This window comes from Anolis carolinensis, chromosome 1, assembly GCF_035594765.1.
Source record: "Anolis carolinensis isolate JA03-04 chromosome 1, rAnoCar3.1.pri, whole genome shotgun sequence".
Classification (NCBI taxonomy): Eukaryota; Metazoa; Chordata; class Lepidosauria; order Squamata; family Dactyloidae; genus Anolis; species Anolis carolinensis.
The window spans coordinates 22,945,816-22,960,876 of record NC_085841.1 but is presented as its reverse complement, the minus strand read 5'-3'; the positions used below and the strand labels follow the sequence as shown (position 1 = coordinate 22,960,876).

The following is a 15,061-nucleotide window of genomic DNA, read 5'->3' as shown; positions in this document are numbered from 1 at the left end:
GTTGTCCAGGAACACTTGGCCTCTCTAAACGAATTCAAGTCCCCAGGGCCAGATCAGCTACACCCAAGAGTACTGAAGGAACTAGCCGAAGTTATTTCAGAACCACTGGCAATTATCTTCGAGAGTTCTTGGAGAACGGGAGAAGTCCCAGCAGATTGGAGGAGGGCGAATGTGCTCCCTATCTTCAAGAAGGGAAAAAAGAACGACCCAAACAATTACTGTCCGGTCAGCCTCACATCAATACCAGGCAAAATTCTGGAAAAGATCATTAAGGAAGTGGTCTGCGAACAGTTAGAAACAAATGCGGTCATTGCTAATAGTCAACACGGATTTACCAAAAACAAGTCATGCCAGACTAATCTGATCTCTTTTTTCGATAGAGTTACGAGTTGGGTCGATACAGGGAATGCTGTGGATGTAGCGTACCTGGATTTCAGTAAGGCCTTCGACAAAGTCCCCCACGACCTTCTGGCAAACAAACTAGTAAAATGTGGGCTAGACAAAACTACGGTTAGGTGGATCTGTAATTGGCTAAGAGAACGAACCCAAAGGGTGCTCACCAATGCGTCGTCTTCATCATGGAAAGAAGTGACAAGTGGAGTGCCGCAGGGCTCCGTCCTGGGCCCGGTTCTGTTCAACATCTTTATTAACGACTTAGACGAAGGGTTAGAAGGCACGATCATCAAGTTTGCAGACGACACAAAACTGGGAGGGATAGCTAACACTCCAGAAGACAGGAGCAGAATTCAAAACGATCTTGACAGACTAGAGAGATGGGCCAAAACTAACAAAATGAAGTTCAACAGGGACAAATGCAAGATACTTCACTTCGGCAGAAAAAATGGAAATCAAAGATACAGAATGGGGGACGCCTGGCTTGACAGCAGTGTGTGCGAAAAAGACCTTGGAGTCCTCATGGACAACAAGTTAAACATGAGCCAACAATGTGATGCGGCTGCTAAAAAAGCCAATGGGATTCTGGCCTGCATCAATAGGGGAATAGCGTCTAGATCCAGGGAAGTTATGCTCCCCCTCTATTCTGCCTTGGTCAGACCACACCTGGAATACTGTGTCCAATTTTGGGCACCACAGTTGAAGGGAGATGTTGACAAGCTGGAAAGCGTCCAGAGGAGGGCGACTAAAATGATTAAGGGTCTGGAGAACAAGCCCTATGAGGAGCGGCTTAAAGAGCTGGGCATGTTTAGCCTGCAGAAGAGAAGGCTGAGAGGAGACATGATAGCCATGTACAAATATGTGAAGGGAAGTCATAGGGAAGAGGGAGCAAGCTTGTTTTCTGCTGCCCTGCAGACTAGGACACGGAACAATGGCTTCAAACTACAGGAAAGGAGATTCCACCTGAACATCAGGAAGAACTTCCTCACTGTGAGAGCTGTTCGACAGTGGAACTCTCTCCCCGGGGCCGTGGTGGAGGCTCCTTCCTTGGAGGCTTTTAAGCAGAGGCTGGATGGCCATCTGTCGGGGGTGCTTTGAATGCGATTTCCTGCTTCTTAGCAGGGGGTTGGACTAGATGGCCCATGTGGTCTCTTCCAACTCTACTATTCTATGATTCTATGATTCTATGATTTTTACAAACAACTCTCAAAGTCCAGTCCAACATTCAAAGCAGTATGTTCCAAGTTGGCTCTTTTGTTCCATGTGTACAATTTCGATTTAAGGAGATTCACAGACATGATTTAAGTAACTCCAAAGTGCTTTTTCAAATAAAGGAAAGAGCATTTTAAATATCAAGGCTCGATAGCCGCATGCATTGAAGCAGATACTGAATGCCTCTGAGCAGATGCAGAGTGTGTTTCCTTTGCTTCTGAGTATTCACAGCAGGTGCTGGCAAAGGAGTGAGGATGCAGACTAATCTCAAGAGAATGCAGTTTGAGCCAAGGCTGAACGGTTCTCTTCTTTCATCTGCTAAACACTGCAGAGGCAGAGCTGGCTGGCTGGCTGGGGGATTCTGGGAGGTGTAACCGCAAAAGTGGTTTGTCAGACGCGTTTCGCATCTGTAAGAGCCTTTGTGGTGCAGTGATTTGAGCATTCACTACGACTCTGGAGACTGATTCGAATCCCTGCTCAGACATGGAAACCCACTGACTGACCATGGGGAAGTCTCACTCTCTCAGCTCAGAGGAAGGAAAAGGCAAACACCCTCTGAGCAGGTTTTGCACAAAAGAAATCCATGATAGGCACACTTTAGGAGCCACCGTAAGTCAGAAATGCTTTAAAGTGTGTAGAAAGGGATGCATTCAACGTGAAGCATCTTATGTGTATGTGTGCATGTGTATGTGTGTGTATGCATGTATATAGAAATATATGGAGAAGGAGGGATTTTATTAAAAGACGAAATTGTGTTTTTAGGATAATGCTTGCTTCTGGAGTTATGAATTAAGAACGAGAGTGCTTTGATTGTGTGTTCCTGAATGGCAGGAGTTTGAACTGCATGGCCCTTATGGCCTTTTCCAACTCTACGATTCTATGAGACTAGGGTTTGAATCCTCACCTACTGCCTCATCACACCAGAGCATGGATCCACTTTAAATCCGGTTTCTTCCTCCTGCAGAAATCTGGGGTTTGTAGTTTGGTGAGGCCCAGGACTTGTCTGGCTGAGCAGTTTAAAAGCCCCTCCCTAAAGTGGATTTAAAGTGGATTTAAAATGGATCCAAACTGTAGTGTGATGAGGTCCTTGGCCATGGAAACATACTGGGCGATTTGGGGCAAGTCACACTCTCTCAGCCCCAGGAGAAGGCAAATACAAGCTCCCTCTGAACAGGTTTTGTCCAGAAAACCCCATAGTACCATCACCATTTGTCCAGAAAATCCCATGATGGCATCACCATAAATCAGAAATTATTTGAAGGCACAGCAACAGAAACAGATTCAGCACCAGGAAGGCGACATTTGGGATAAGTAAATTGTATGTCGGCCACAGCTGCACTGCCTAACCGTCTTTTCCCTCTCCTTCTTTTTCTCTCTGCTCTCCCCAGTCTGCACACGCCGTCTCGGTGCTCAGAGAATGTGCAAAGCTGCGTCCTGCGGATCCCACCGTCCCCCTCCTGGCTGCCAAGGTCTGCATTGGCCGTCTGCACTGGGTAAGCGAGCTGGCGCAGTGCTTCTTACATAAGGCATTAGGTGCCGCATTGACAGCAGCCGCACTTGAGTGCAGCTTCAAGAGAGCAGAGACGAGAGCAGAGACGAGAGCAGAGTGGGGGAAGAAATCCTGAATAGCTGCACCGAGATGCTGCGACCAGTTCTCCCACTCCCAAATATGCTATTCTCGTTGGGGAAGGAGCCTTTATTCAGACCTGTCATAAAGCTGCCTGTTCAAACTGATTTCTCTGAAAAGAATCAAAATAATTGGGTCTTTTCCCTCCTAATGACTGTGTGGCATGGTGCGAACTGTGCCCTGTGTGTGTTGATTGGGAAGGGAGCCCCACGGAGCACAGTGTGACTTAGTCCCCTATTACGTTGTGCATGGGATTGCTGCTGAAATAAACCTTGGAGTTTGTCTACCCCATGTTAAGCTTGATGGGCTTTTGTTTTTAGCTCTGATTGGTAACTGAGTTTTTCCTTTTGTTCTTAGCACAGAAGAGCAGGTTGCTTTTTTGTGGATTTTGCTTTTGTTTTTACATTTTGGTCTTGTTAATATGTACCTTCTGGCCACATCACGAGAATGGGTGGGAGAGACTTTTGCAAAATGATGATAATCTTCACCAGCAGAAGCAGCTGCTGGTTTTTAGCAGGTTCCCATTTAGCAAATTCTTTGAGCAAGATCTTGCTCCTCTTTTCAAAGCCTTTCCACCAGGTGGCCCTGCAGACAACGCCGTCTGTCGGCAATATTATTCCGAGCCAACGCAGGAGAGAGGCAAACTGCAGAGAAGGAAAATAGAGGCTTGGCCAAGTGCTTGGGTTTGATGAATTGCCTAGCTTTTAATTGATTTGACTGAATAATTAACAGGTTGAAATAAGTATTGAGGAATCACAATAAAAGGTGACAAAACCATCAGGATACTTAATGCACAGCTCACCTGTTGATGGCTGGTCTGGAAAATAATTATTACCTAGGATTTTTTAAAATAATGTTTTAGAGTGTTGCATTGATCTCAAGCGCATTGATTAATGAAAAATGTAGACACACTCTCTCTCTCCCTCCCTCTGTGTGTGTATGTGTGTGTGTGTGTGTGTGTGTGTATAGAGACAAAATACCTCTGGATGTTTTTAGACTAAATAAGGAACATCACTCAAAAACAAGGGAACTCCAGACAGCAAACAATCAAATTGCCAGTTAACATCTCCCAAACAGAGGATGCCTCAGGCAACAACAGCCAGGCTACCTCTATGCAGGTACCCTCACTGATTGATTGAATCTGCAGCTTCATGGCTACTCAATGCTATTCAAGCTTGTTAACTACAACATTCATCTTTGCTTTATTCAGACAAGGGTTCTTTTTCTCACCCTGGACATTACACAGAGATATATATATATATATACACACACACACACACACACACACACACACACACACACATATACACATACACACACACTCTACTTGCCTCACCTCCAACAGACAGCTAAAGATACCAGCCACAGATGCAGGTGAAACATCAGGAGAGAATGCTACTGGAACATGGCCATAAAGCTCAAAAAACTCACATCAACCCAGAGGCTAGATTGTTTTGATTGTATCTTCCTGCATGACAGGAGATTGGACTGGAAGGCCCTTGTGGTCTACTCCAACTCTCTAATTCCTCCTTCCTTCCTTCCTTTCTCCATCTCCCTCTTTCTGTATGTAATTCAGTTAGACACTGAATTACATACACAAAGAGAGAGAGAAAGATTGTGTCTTCAGTTCAATAATTCATTTCGGTAATTCAGTTAGGCACTGATAACATACAAAAACAGAGATGGAGAAAGAAAGAAATCTAAAGTTGGAAGAGAAGAAAACTTCCTTTGGTATTGCTTTCGTAGTGCATGTTAGGCACTATGGAAACAACACTAAAAACAACTATTGTTTATCTTTCAGTCTATGTTTTGAGGTTCATCTGTCAAGATCCAGCCTTTGCTTTGTGGAATTTATAACCTGGAGATGAATACTTTGGATGACTGTTTTTGGTTTTTAGTTTTGCCTCTAATGTTGTGGTCCTATCTCCATGCCCAATGTAGTACAGTCAGCCCTTTGTGTCCATGGATTCAACTGTATCTACAGCTTGAAAATATTTTTTTTAATTTCAAAAGCCAAATATTAATGTTTCCATTTTATATATGGATACCAATTTACTGTGTGATTGTAAATAATGTACCTTGAGCATCAGTGGATTTTGGTATCTAGGGTGGGTCCTGGAATCAAATTCCAATGGATAACACTATCCTATATGTACAAGAACTGTTCTTGTGCACCAAACCATTAGAGTTTTCGCCAGCAGGACTTAGTTAATTAAAAAAAACCCCTCTGGCCATGCTAGCTAAGAGATACATAGAGTCATGGAATTGGAAGAGACCACAAGGGCCATCCAGTCCAACCCACCAAAGCCAAATCTGCACATGTGGAGGGGCAGCTTCAAAGCATTGGCCAACATTTTTCAACTTGGCCCTCCACAAACAAGTTAGTTTACAGCCTACACTAACCATTGCCCATATTGACTGGGAATTAGGGGAGATGCAGTCCAACATTTCTGAAGGGCAGATTGAAGGAGACTGAGATATGTTAGAATTACGTATACAAAAATAATAACATATTTTTAAAATTAACCTCATTTGCTGCCCATCATTCGTCAGCAGCAAACCTTAATGCCCCTGCCTTGGGAACACTTCATCCCTAAATATAATTATTACAGTAATGTGCACTCAGAATGTACAGTAATAATATTGTAATGAGATCATTGTAAGAGAAAGTCCAGCAAGATAGTTCCTCCACCCTCACAGTAGTATGTATTATGTAAAAATCTGGGTGTGTCCAAGTATCTGATCTAACTCTCTAACAGAAAGTGAAGAACTCCTTGGTTACAAAAATATTAAGCCTCTTCGTTTTTCTAGATGCTCAGATATGTGACTTATTGTGTGTATTTTCAGAAAGCTATAAATATATTGTTAGTTTTGGAATAAATTTAGAAATGTAATTGCCAGTTAGCTACAAGACAGAGATAGGGAGGAAGCAGGGAGAAGGAAAGAGCCAGAACATCACATCTAAGTGAACAGACTCTCGATGTGTGCTCTTTTCCCCATCTGATTTGATAGCTGGGCTACCACATTGTATTTGTTTTATTTTTAAAAAGAAACTTTGCTTTATAATGTTTTTAAAATCCTCATCATTTTATTAATTATGGCACATTTGTAAAAATGGGAAGCAGATTTTCATACTAGTTAATCAAGCTGCCATTGAATGTACCTTCCTGCCTTTGCGTGTGGAATGGTGGAGTTCGTTAGCAGGTGGAATGAATATTAATTGGGCAAAGCAAAGAGATGCAGAGGAGAAACTAAGCCCCTGGTGAGTCTAGTGAAATAAATTCTTAGATGAAGTCATTACAGTTAGAATTAAAAAGGATCCCAGGAACCATGGGCATTTAACTTTAAAAGGGGTAACACGGTTAAAGGTATATAAAAACTTCGAGAATTACGGTATTATGGACCAGGACAGATGAAGCTTTTGCCACTCTACGCAGAGAAGGGGAGCGTACTCATATCGACCTGTGGATAAATCAACCCAGGTTTTGGGGGCTGATTTTTTGGCTACAATTTCTAGACTTGTACATGAGCATAGTATAGTATTCCTGTTACGACTTGAAATGGGCACTCTGATATACATTCCATTGAAAGGAATGCCATGCAAAGAGATAGTGTTGAGAATTATAAGTAAATTCTGAGTCACCTTTGGATATGGATCTAATTTATAACAGGGATTCCTATAATAGGGATCCCTGATATGTGTGTGGACCTGGTTCCAGCTCTTATTAGCATAAGAGAGTCATTTATGACAGCATTGAAAACTGTCTGGGAAGTGCCACACAATGTCTTAGAAGCAAAAATAAAATAAAATCTCACTGCAGTCCTAGCAATGCTCGCATAAACACAGAGAGCAATGCAGATTCTTTCATTTGCCGGATCATAGGATTATAGAATAATAGAGTCGGAAAGAGACCACATGAGCCATCTAGTCCAACCCCCTGCCATGCAGGAAAAGCACAATCAAAGTATTCCTGACAGATGGCCATACAGCCTCGGTTTAAAGGTTTCTAAGGAAGGAGCTTCCACCACACTCTGAGGCAGAGAGTTCCACTGGCAAGTCTGAGTTTATTTTGTGCCTTAGCCTTATGAACCTTTCTCTTACATATATTGGTTATTTGTTTGAATTCCTCTTTGGTGATTTCCCCCCTCTTCCATTTCTTGTGCATGTCTCGTTTAAATCTTAGCTCAGTTAAAAGTTCTTTGGACATCAATTCTGGTTATTTTACACTTCTATTTTTCTCCTTGCTAGCATTGTTTACAATTGCGCCTTCAGTAGCTCACTTTTAAGAAACTCCCATTCATTATCAACTCCCTTCTCTTTTAGTATTTCTGTCCATGGAATCACTCTCAATATTTCCTTAAATTTCCTGAAATCAGCTCTCCTAAAGTCTAGAATGTGTGTTTGACTTCTCTTTGTTTCACCCTTCCATTGTACCACAAACTAGAAGCACATGGTCACTCTCACCTAAGGATCCCACCACTTCCACTCCAATTACCAGATCCTCAGTGTTGATTAGGATCAGATCCAGAATAGCCTTGTTGCCTCTTTTACCTTCTGGACAATAAAATTGTCTGCAAGGCATGTGAGGAATTTGTTGGACTTTATACTCTTGGCAAGAGCCTCCGGTGGCGAAGTGTGTTAAAGCGCTGAGCTGCTGAACTTGCAGACAGAAAGGTCCCAGGTTCAAATCCGGGGAGCGGAGTGAGCGCCCGCTGTAAGCTCCAGCTTCTGCCAACCTAGCAGTTCGAAAACATGCAAATGTGAGTAGCGGAAACCTTTACCTTTACTATACTCTTGGCAAAATTTGTTTTCCAAGAAATATCAGAGTAGTTGAAGTCCCCCATTACTACTTGTTGTTGTTTATTTGTTCAGTCGCTTCTGACTCTTCATGACCTCATGGACCAGCCCACGCCAAGCAACTTGTCGGCTCTGGCCACCCCCCGCTCCTTCAAGGTCATTCCAGTCACTTCAAGGATAACATCCATCCATCTTGCCCTTGGTCATCCCCTCTACCTTTTTCCTTTCCTTTTCCCCAGCATCATTCTCTTTTCCAAGGTTTCCTGTTTTCTCATTATGTGGCCAAGTACTTTATCTTTGCCTCTAATATCCTTCCCTTCAGTGAGCAGCCGGGCATTATTTTCTGGAGTATGGACTGGTTGGATCTTCTTGCGGTCCAAGGCACTCTCTGAATTTTTCTCCAACACCCGTTACTACTATATCTTTTCTTTCTGCATGTTTGGTCATCCAGTTCCTCCATCTGGCTTAGAGGTCTGTAGTAGAACCCCCACAGCTACGTCTTTTTCAGACCTTGTTACCTTAATTCTTACCCAAATGCTTTCAACCTGGTTTCCAGGATTAAAGTCTTGCATCTTCATAGGTGTAAATATTTTTGACACATAATGCTATTCTACCCCCTCTCCTGTTTGGCCTGTTTCTCTGAAATAGGTTATACTCCTCCATTGCTACATTCCAATCATAGGCTGATGAGCCTTGCTGGCCACTTAGTTATGTAGTAGATTTTTGTCCCAAGGGGCAGCATACTTCTCGAGATATCCTATCAGTTTTTCAAATCACAGTTTCTGTTCATCTCAAGAGAGAGTCACCTACAACCAACTCCTGCCTCTTTTGAGGATTGACAGAGTCCTTTTCCTGTAAGGTGTTCTGCAGATCTCCTGATAACTGACCTTGTTGCTGAACTGGATTGTGTAGCTCTAAAATAGACTCCTCCTCAGAGATATTTCCCCCGTGCATTCATCAAGGATAATCCAATCAGAAGTGTCCAAGACCCCCCATTCATGTTCATAACATGTCTTAATTTGAAAAAAAGGAAAATTGGAGAGGGGTGGCCTTTTTCCTTTTTGTTCAGTTTTCTTAATTGTGATGAAAAACACTCTTCATAGCTTTTTTAAAAACAGAAAAAATGAAATGAGGACAAACTTTGCTTACCAAAGCAAATGTTCTTAACATGTATACAACGTTTAAGAAGGAATAAGTGTTTGTAAAACACATGCTACAAAATATATGTTTGTCCAAGATTTTCTGTCTTCTCTGTGGCAAGCTTGATTTTGCTATTTCATGATGCATGATGTGTTCTGTATATAATCCTGATGCACTATATACATGAATGGTAGACTCAACTAGGGATTCTTAGTCTCTGGATCTCAAGATGTTTTGGACTTCTGCTTCCAGAATCCCTGACCATTGACTGTTCAGTCTTAGTCTTCTGAGAATTAAATCCCCAAATGTCTGGAGAAGTAAAGTTTGGAAACCATGGACTAGGTGGACATTTCTACCCATCATTAGTCTTGTACCTTGGTGAATCTGTAATTAACTGCCTTAGCTCTGGAGTTTAGTTTTACTATCCCTGTTTCCTTTTACTTCTGACTTCTCTAGTTCTGAGAGCCATTTGGGGGGCTTTAAAAATCCCAATACTTTCTCCCTGTTGTTCCATGCCGTCAGTGTAGTTGCCCGCAGCAATGCTAAATTACTGTTGGTGAGTGCTCTTGGTTGTTGTTGTTGTTGTTGTTGTTGTTGTCGTCTTAAATCTAGAGTGTATAATTTAACAAGTGTGGCTTCATTTTCTGGAAGGAGATGGAGAGAGGGTGGAAAACAAAGAGAAGCAACATGCCAGGATGTGCCCATTGAATACCAGCTGGGCGGCTGCTTGCTAGGGGACAGCTGCACCTGCTGTTCTGTACTCCCTTGTCAGCATGCCCCTGGGCTTGGATCAAACATGCATTCCAAAACCTGCTGTAAAATAACATGGTAAGCTAGAAAAGGCCTCCCTCTGTCTCAGGGGAAGCAGCTCTCGAGGGTTTCGACTGTGAACAAAATGCACCGTTTTCTCCAACGATGATGGCAGTGGAGAGAGAGGAAGAGCACAGATTATTATATTTTGCGGTGGATGAACACAGCTTGTTGGCACTTCTTGCTGAGTGTTATACAACTTCCCCTCATTCTCTCTGACAGCTAAGGAGTCCTTGTACTCAGCAATCTTTTAAGGTAGCCCGAGGCTTCTTTGTCTCTGGAAATTTCCTCTGGTGTAATGTTCTAGAACCTAGATAACATCTTGCGTGCCAGTCACCCTGTTTTGTTTAATGTCAGCGTTGATGGGGCAAGGAGCAGAAAAGGAGGAAGTGGGGCAAAGAGTATGATTAGCAACTTCTTGCCTGCTTTTAGTCACTTACCTTTCATTGCTACAATCATGTCCCCAATCCGATGCCACATCTCCCTTTTAATGTTCAGGTAGGCTGGTTAGTTTGGGTGAAGCAGGCAGCAGATGCTAGATTGCAGCAATGGCAGCCCCAATGCTATCTATTTGGGTCCCTTTGTTGCCCTCAAAACAACTTGGAAAGATTTGTGACCATTGTGTGCTCAGTATGCCCGGTTGAGTTCAGAAGGCAGGAAAGGTGTATCAGACAAATTTGTGGAAATTTATGTCTGTTGATGGCTATTAGCTGCAGAAATTCCATGCAAGAGCATTCATTATAAAAGGCAGTTTGCTACTGACATAGCTTGGAGACATTGCCTTTGGGGGTTATGAAAAGTAATCGAAAGAATGCTGAAGAGTTGTAATTCTGGATGTTATCCCCAAAGTAATTCTCCCAAAGTGAGTGCTGTATCCCAATTACAATGGAGCAAAATAGCAACTAATACTTTATTTGTGGGCTTCCCAGGAGTGTCTGGTTGACCACAGTGGAAAGGAACATACTGGACAAAATGGGGACTTGGGCAGAGCTAGGTGAGCTTTCCTCCTCTTCTACTATTGAAAAGGAATCCACAATGCTATCAATGTTATTGAACATCATACAAACCAGACCTTCTATTTGTGAGTGACAGTATTGTGCAGCTATGCACTTAATCAGTGGGTCCACCAATACCAAACACACAGCATTGGCTGATAATATGTCAATTGTTTCCAACTATAAGTGCTCGGGAAATTTTAGGTTCTCTTACTACCTAGGTAAAGGTAAAGGTAAAGGTTTCCCCTGACATTAAGTCCAGTCGTGACCGACTCTGGGGGTTGGTGCTCATCTCCATTTCTAAGCCGAAGAGCTGGCATCGTTCATAGACACCTCCAAGGTCATGTGGCCAGCATGACTGCATGGAGCACCGTTACTTCCCTGCCGGGGCGGTACCTATTGATCTACTCACATTTGCATGTTTTCGAACTGCTAGGTTGACAGGAGCTGGGGCTAACAGAGGGCGCTCATTCTGCTCCCGGGATTTGAACCTGGCACCTTTTGGTCCGCAAGTTCAGCAGCTCAGTGCTTTAACACACTGTGCCACCAATTACAGGGAAAACCAGCTGATTCCTAATCCATCTAAAATACAGACATGTGCTTTTCATCCCACAAGAGCATTGCAGCACACCAAAATACTTTGGACTGTGCTCTGACTTACAAGAAGCACTGCTTAATTATCAAGCAAAAAAAAGGTACTAGAAACAATATTATACAAAAGTTTAGTGGCACAACTTGGGTATCACAACCAGATAAAGTGAAGACACCTGCCCCTGCACTCTGCTGCTGAATACAACTGCCAGTATAGAATACATGTCACCACATTAAAACAGTAGATGTGGCTCTTAATGAGACATGTTGCATTATCACAGAATGTCTACACCCTACACCACTGGAGAAATTATACAGTTCAGCCAGTATTGCACTACCTGATATTCGACAGGAAGTAGCAGCCAGTAATGAAAGAGTCAAGGCATTGACATCTCTAGCCATCCCCTGTTCGGATATCAGCCAGCACACCAACATCTTAAATCAAGAAATAGCTTCCTAAGATCTACAGAGATACTCGCAGGAACACCTCAGCAAGCAAGAGTCCAAAAGTGGCAGGCTAAAACCTCAATCAATGACTGATGCCAGATGAGAAACTCCCTCCTGGGCACACAGAAGGCTGAGTGACTTGGAAGGCACTGAACAGACTACCCTCTGGTACCATGAGATGCAGAGCCAATCTTAAGAAATTGAGTTACAAAGTGGAGTCCACAATATGCAAGTGTGGAGAAAAGCAAACCACAGACCACTTACTACAATGCAATCTGAGCCCTGCTACATGCATAATGGAGCACCTTCTTACAGTGACACCAGAGACACTCAAAGTGGCCAGTTTCTGGTCAAAGGATACTTAGTATAAATGCCAAGTTTTTAACTTTGTGGGTTTTTTATACATTGTAAGTGTATTCTCAATTCACTTCTGACATGATAGATAAATAAATAAATATTCACACCAATTATAGCACCATGGTTCCAATTAAATTGCTGTGGGAACATCCTATGGGGTCTAGAGATTTGCTGTTCAGGGAAAGCTCTTAGCCAGAGAGAACTAATGCCTCATCAAACTTCAAGCCCCGGGATTCAGTAGGATGTAACCATTGCAATAGAGGTGGAATCATCAGAGGACTAAAACAGAGTAGTGTAAAAGTAGAATGGATATAGCTGATGGTTAGTGATGTGGGTATTGTTATCCAAGAGCATTTGGAAGACTGCTTTTTCCTTATCCCTTCTCTATATGCCTTCACCCAGTGCTTTTCGTTATTACTGTTGGTATGCTTTTATGAACAAAATCCAGAAGTAGTTTATTATTAATTTCATTTCATCCCCATACTTCTTTGATGGAGTTCAAGATCCATCTTATGCCTTCATCTTTTGCCTGATAATAGCCTTGTGAGAGAACTGGTACACATCCCCATGTCTAAAATCTGCCAAATTGCCCCTCCAATCCAAACATTGTGTCACTGACTTTCTCTATATCTCACTGATTTTATCTATAGCTAGGTTGAGTAACTAGGAGCCCTTCGAATGTTGTTGTACTATAGTTGCTATTGTCCTTTATCATGGACAGTTCTGGCTACACTGGGCCACTAGGAGCCCCTTTAATGTTATCTTACTACAGTTGCCATCACCCATCACTGTTGATTGTTCTGGGCATTTCAGATGGAAGTTGTGGTGCAATAAAAATTTGAAAGGCCTTAAGTTGTCCACCTCTGCATTAGTGAGTAATTTTAAACGTGACAGCACTAAAATGGGCTAAATTGTGGACAAACTCTTTGTTCATAACCGTAATGCAAAACAAGGTCTGCAGAAGTTTTTTTTAATTAGTTGGCTAGAACATTTCTGGCAGCCAGAATTGTTTTTAACCTTTACAGTGTGAAGGAGATAACCAAACTGCTGAGTTATTGACAAGGCTGGGCACCAAGAATGCCTTTTCATCAGGTCCTTAAATATTTGTGTCCAACCTGGTTCAGTTCCAAGTTAGAAACCATTAAAGATAACTTGAGCCTCTCATCAAAGCCTTCAAGATGCAGGAACTTTCCAATAATTCTAAGCTTTGCTGCCTGGCTCTTAACCCAGAGCTGACACTGCTGATTATTGCTGACAAAACCTGCCACCTTCCCTGAGAGCTAATGAGGCAGACACTGCAAGACTCTCAAATATGTCCTGCATTTCCTATCTGCAGTAACTCTTCTGACTTTAGGACACAGGTAGGAAAAAAAGGTTATTGCTGCCAAAGACAGAGGTAGGCAGAGCAGAGCTCACAGAATCATAAAATTGGAGGAGACCACAAAGGCCATCCAGCCCAACTCCTTAGTACACAGGAATTCACAGTTTGAGCTCTCTTGACAGATGATCATGTAGCCTCTGTATAAAAACCTCCAGAGAAGGAGACTCCATAGCACTCTGAGGTCACATATTCCACTGCTGAGTGGCTTTTACCATCTGGAAGGCCTTCCTAACGTTTAGGTGGAATCTCCGTTCTTTTGCCTCGTATTCTAGTCTCTGGAGCATCAAAATACAAGCCTATTCCATTTTCAATCTGACATTCTTTCAAATATGTAAACATGGCTATCATGTCCGCTTTTTTAACCTTCTTTTCTCCGGAATAAACATACCGAGTTTTCAAAGCCGTTCCTCAGAGGATGTGATTTCTATGCCTTTGACCATTTTAATCGCCTTCCTCTGGACATGTTCCAGCTTGTAAATATTCCTCCTGAGTTGTGGTACCCAGAACTGGACACAATATTTTCAGTGAGGTCTCTTGATCAAACACTCTGCTCCCTATTGATGGAGTTTAGAATCACATTGGCTTTTTCAGCTGCCACACAGTTGACTCACATTCAGCTTGTGGTCTATTAAAACTCCTAGATCCCTTTTACATTTACTGTTCCTATATCTATTCATTTATTTTTTTTCTGTCTTACATTTCTGCTTGCTGAAATTATTTTGTTAATTCCAACCCGGCTTTCCAATCTATTAACGTCATTTTGAATTCTGATCTTATGCTCTTGGATATTAGCTACCTCTCCTAATTTGGTGTCAAACCCCTTTGCTCTGCCATGCCAATTCCTTTCTTTTAAAAACCTTTTTCTCTTCATCTTTTTTACCTTTGGTTTTCAGAGCCTTTTTTGAGTATAGAGTCATGACTTCAAAAAGTAAGGCACAACTTCTTTTGTACTGATAAACATTTGGACCAGTAGCAATTTTGATTATTCTCATTGGATAAAAACCTTTGTTTAGGGTCCACCATTTTATTTTATGTTTAATTGGGATTTCTCCTGAACATTTATATACTTTCTGACTTTAAGGACATCCTTGCTAGTTGATGCTATTTTACTTTGTGCATATAGGCCATGTTCATACAATATAACAAAGCAAAGTAGTTTGGGAACAATACTTGTTCCTATGGCCTGACCGTTCCTACTTAGAACAGGGCCCGGGCTGTGGCGCAGGCTGGAGAGCAAGCCAGCTGCAACCAGCTGCAATGAATCACTCTGACCAGGAGGTCATGAGTTCGAGGCCCGCTCGGAGCCTATG

At 42.4% G+C, this 15,061-nt stretch overlaps 1 protein-coding gene across 3 annotated transcripts in view; it reads left to right on the top strand.

Moving 5' to 3' along the window:
- ttc7a (tetratricopeptide repeat domain 7A) overlaps positions 1-15,061 on the top strand; it is a 250,058-nt gene that overhangs the window by 87,365 nt on the left and 147,632 nt on the right. For 2 of the 3 annotated variants that reach the window (XM_008104901.2, XM_062971056.1), the window contains one exon: positions 2,994-3,098. The exons of the other annotated variant lie outside the window; for it this stretch is intronic. In XM_008104901.2, coding sequence (XP_008103108.1) covers positions 2,994-3,098 — 105 coding nt within the window. The remainder of the gene's footprint in view (positions 1-2,993; positions 3,099-15,061) is intronic. 3 annotated transcript variants of the gene reach the window in all.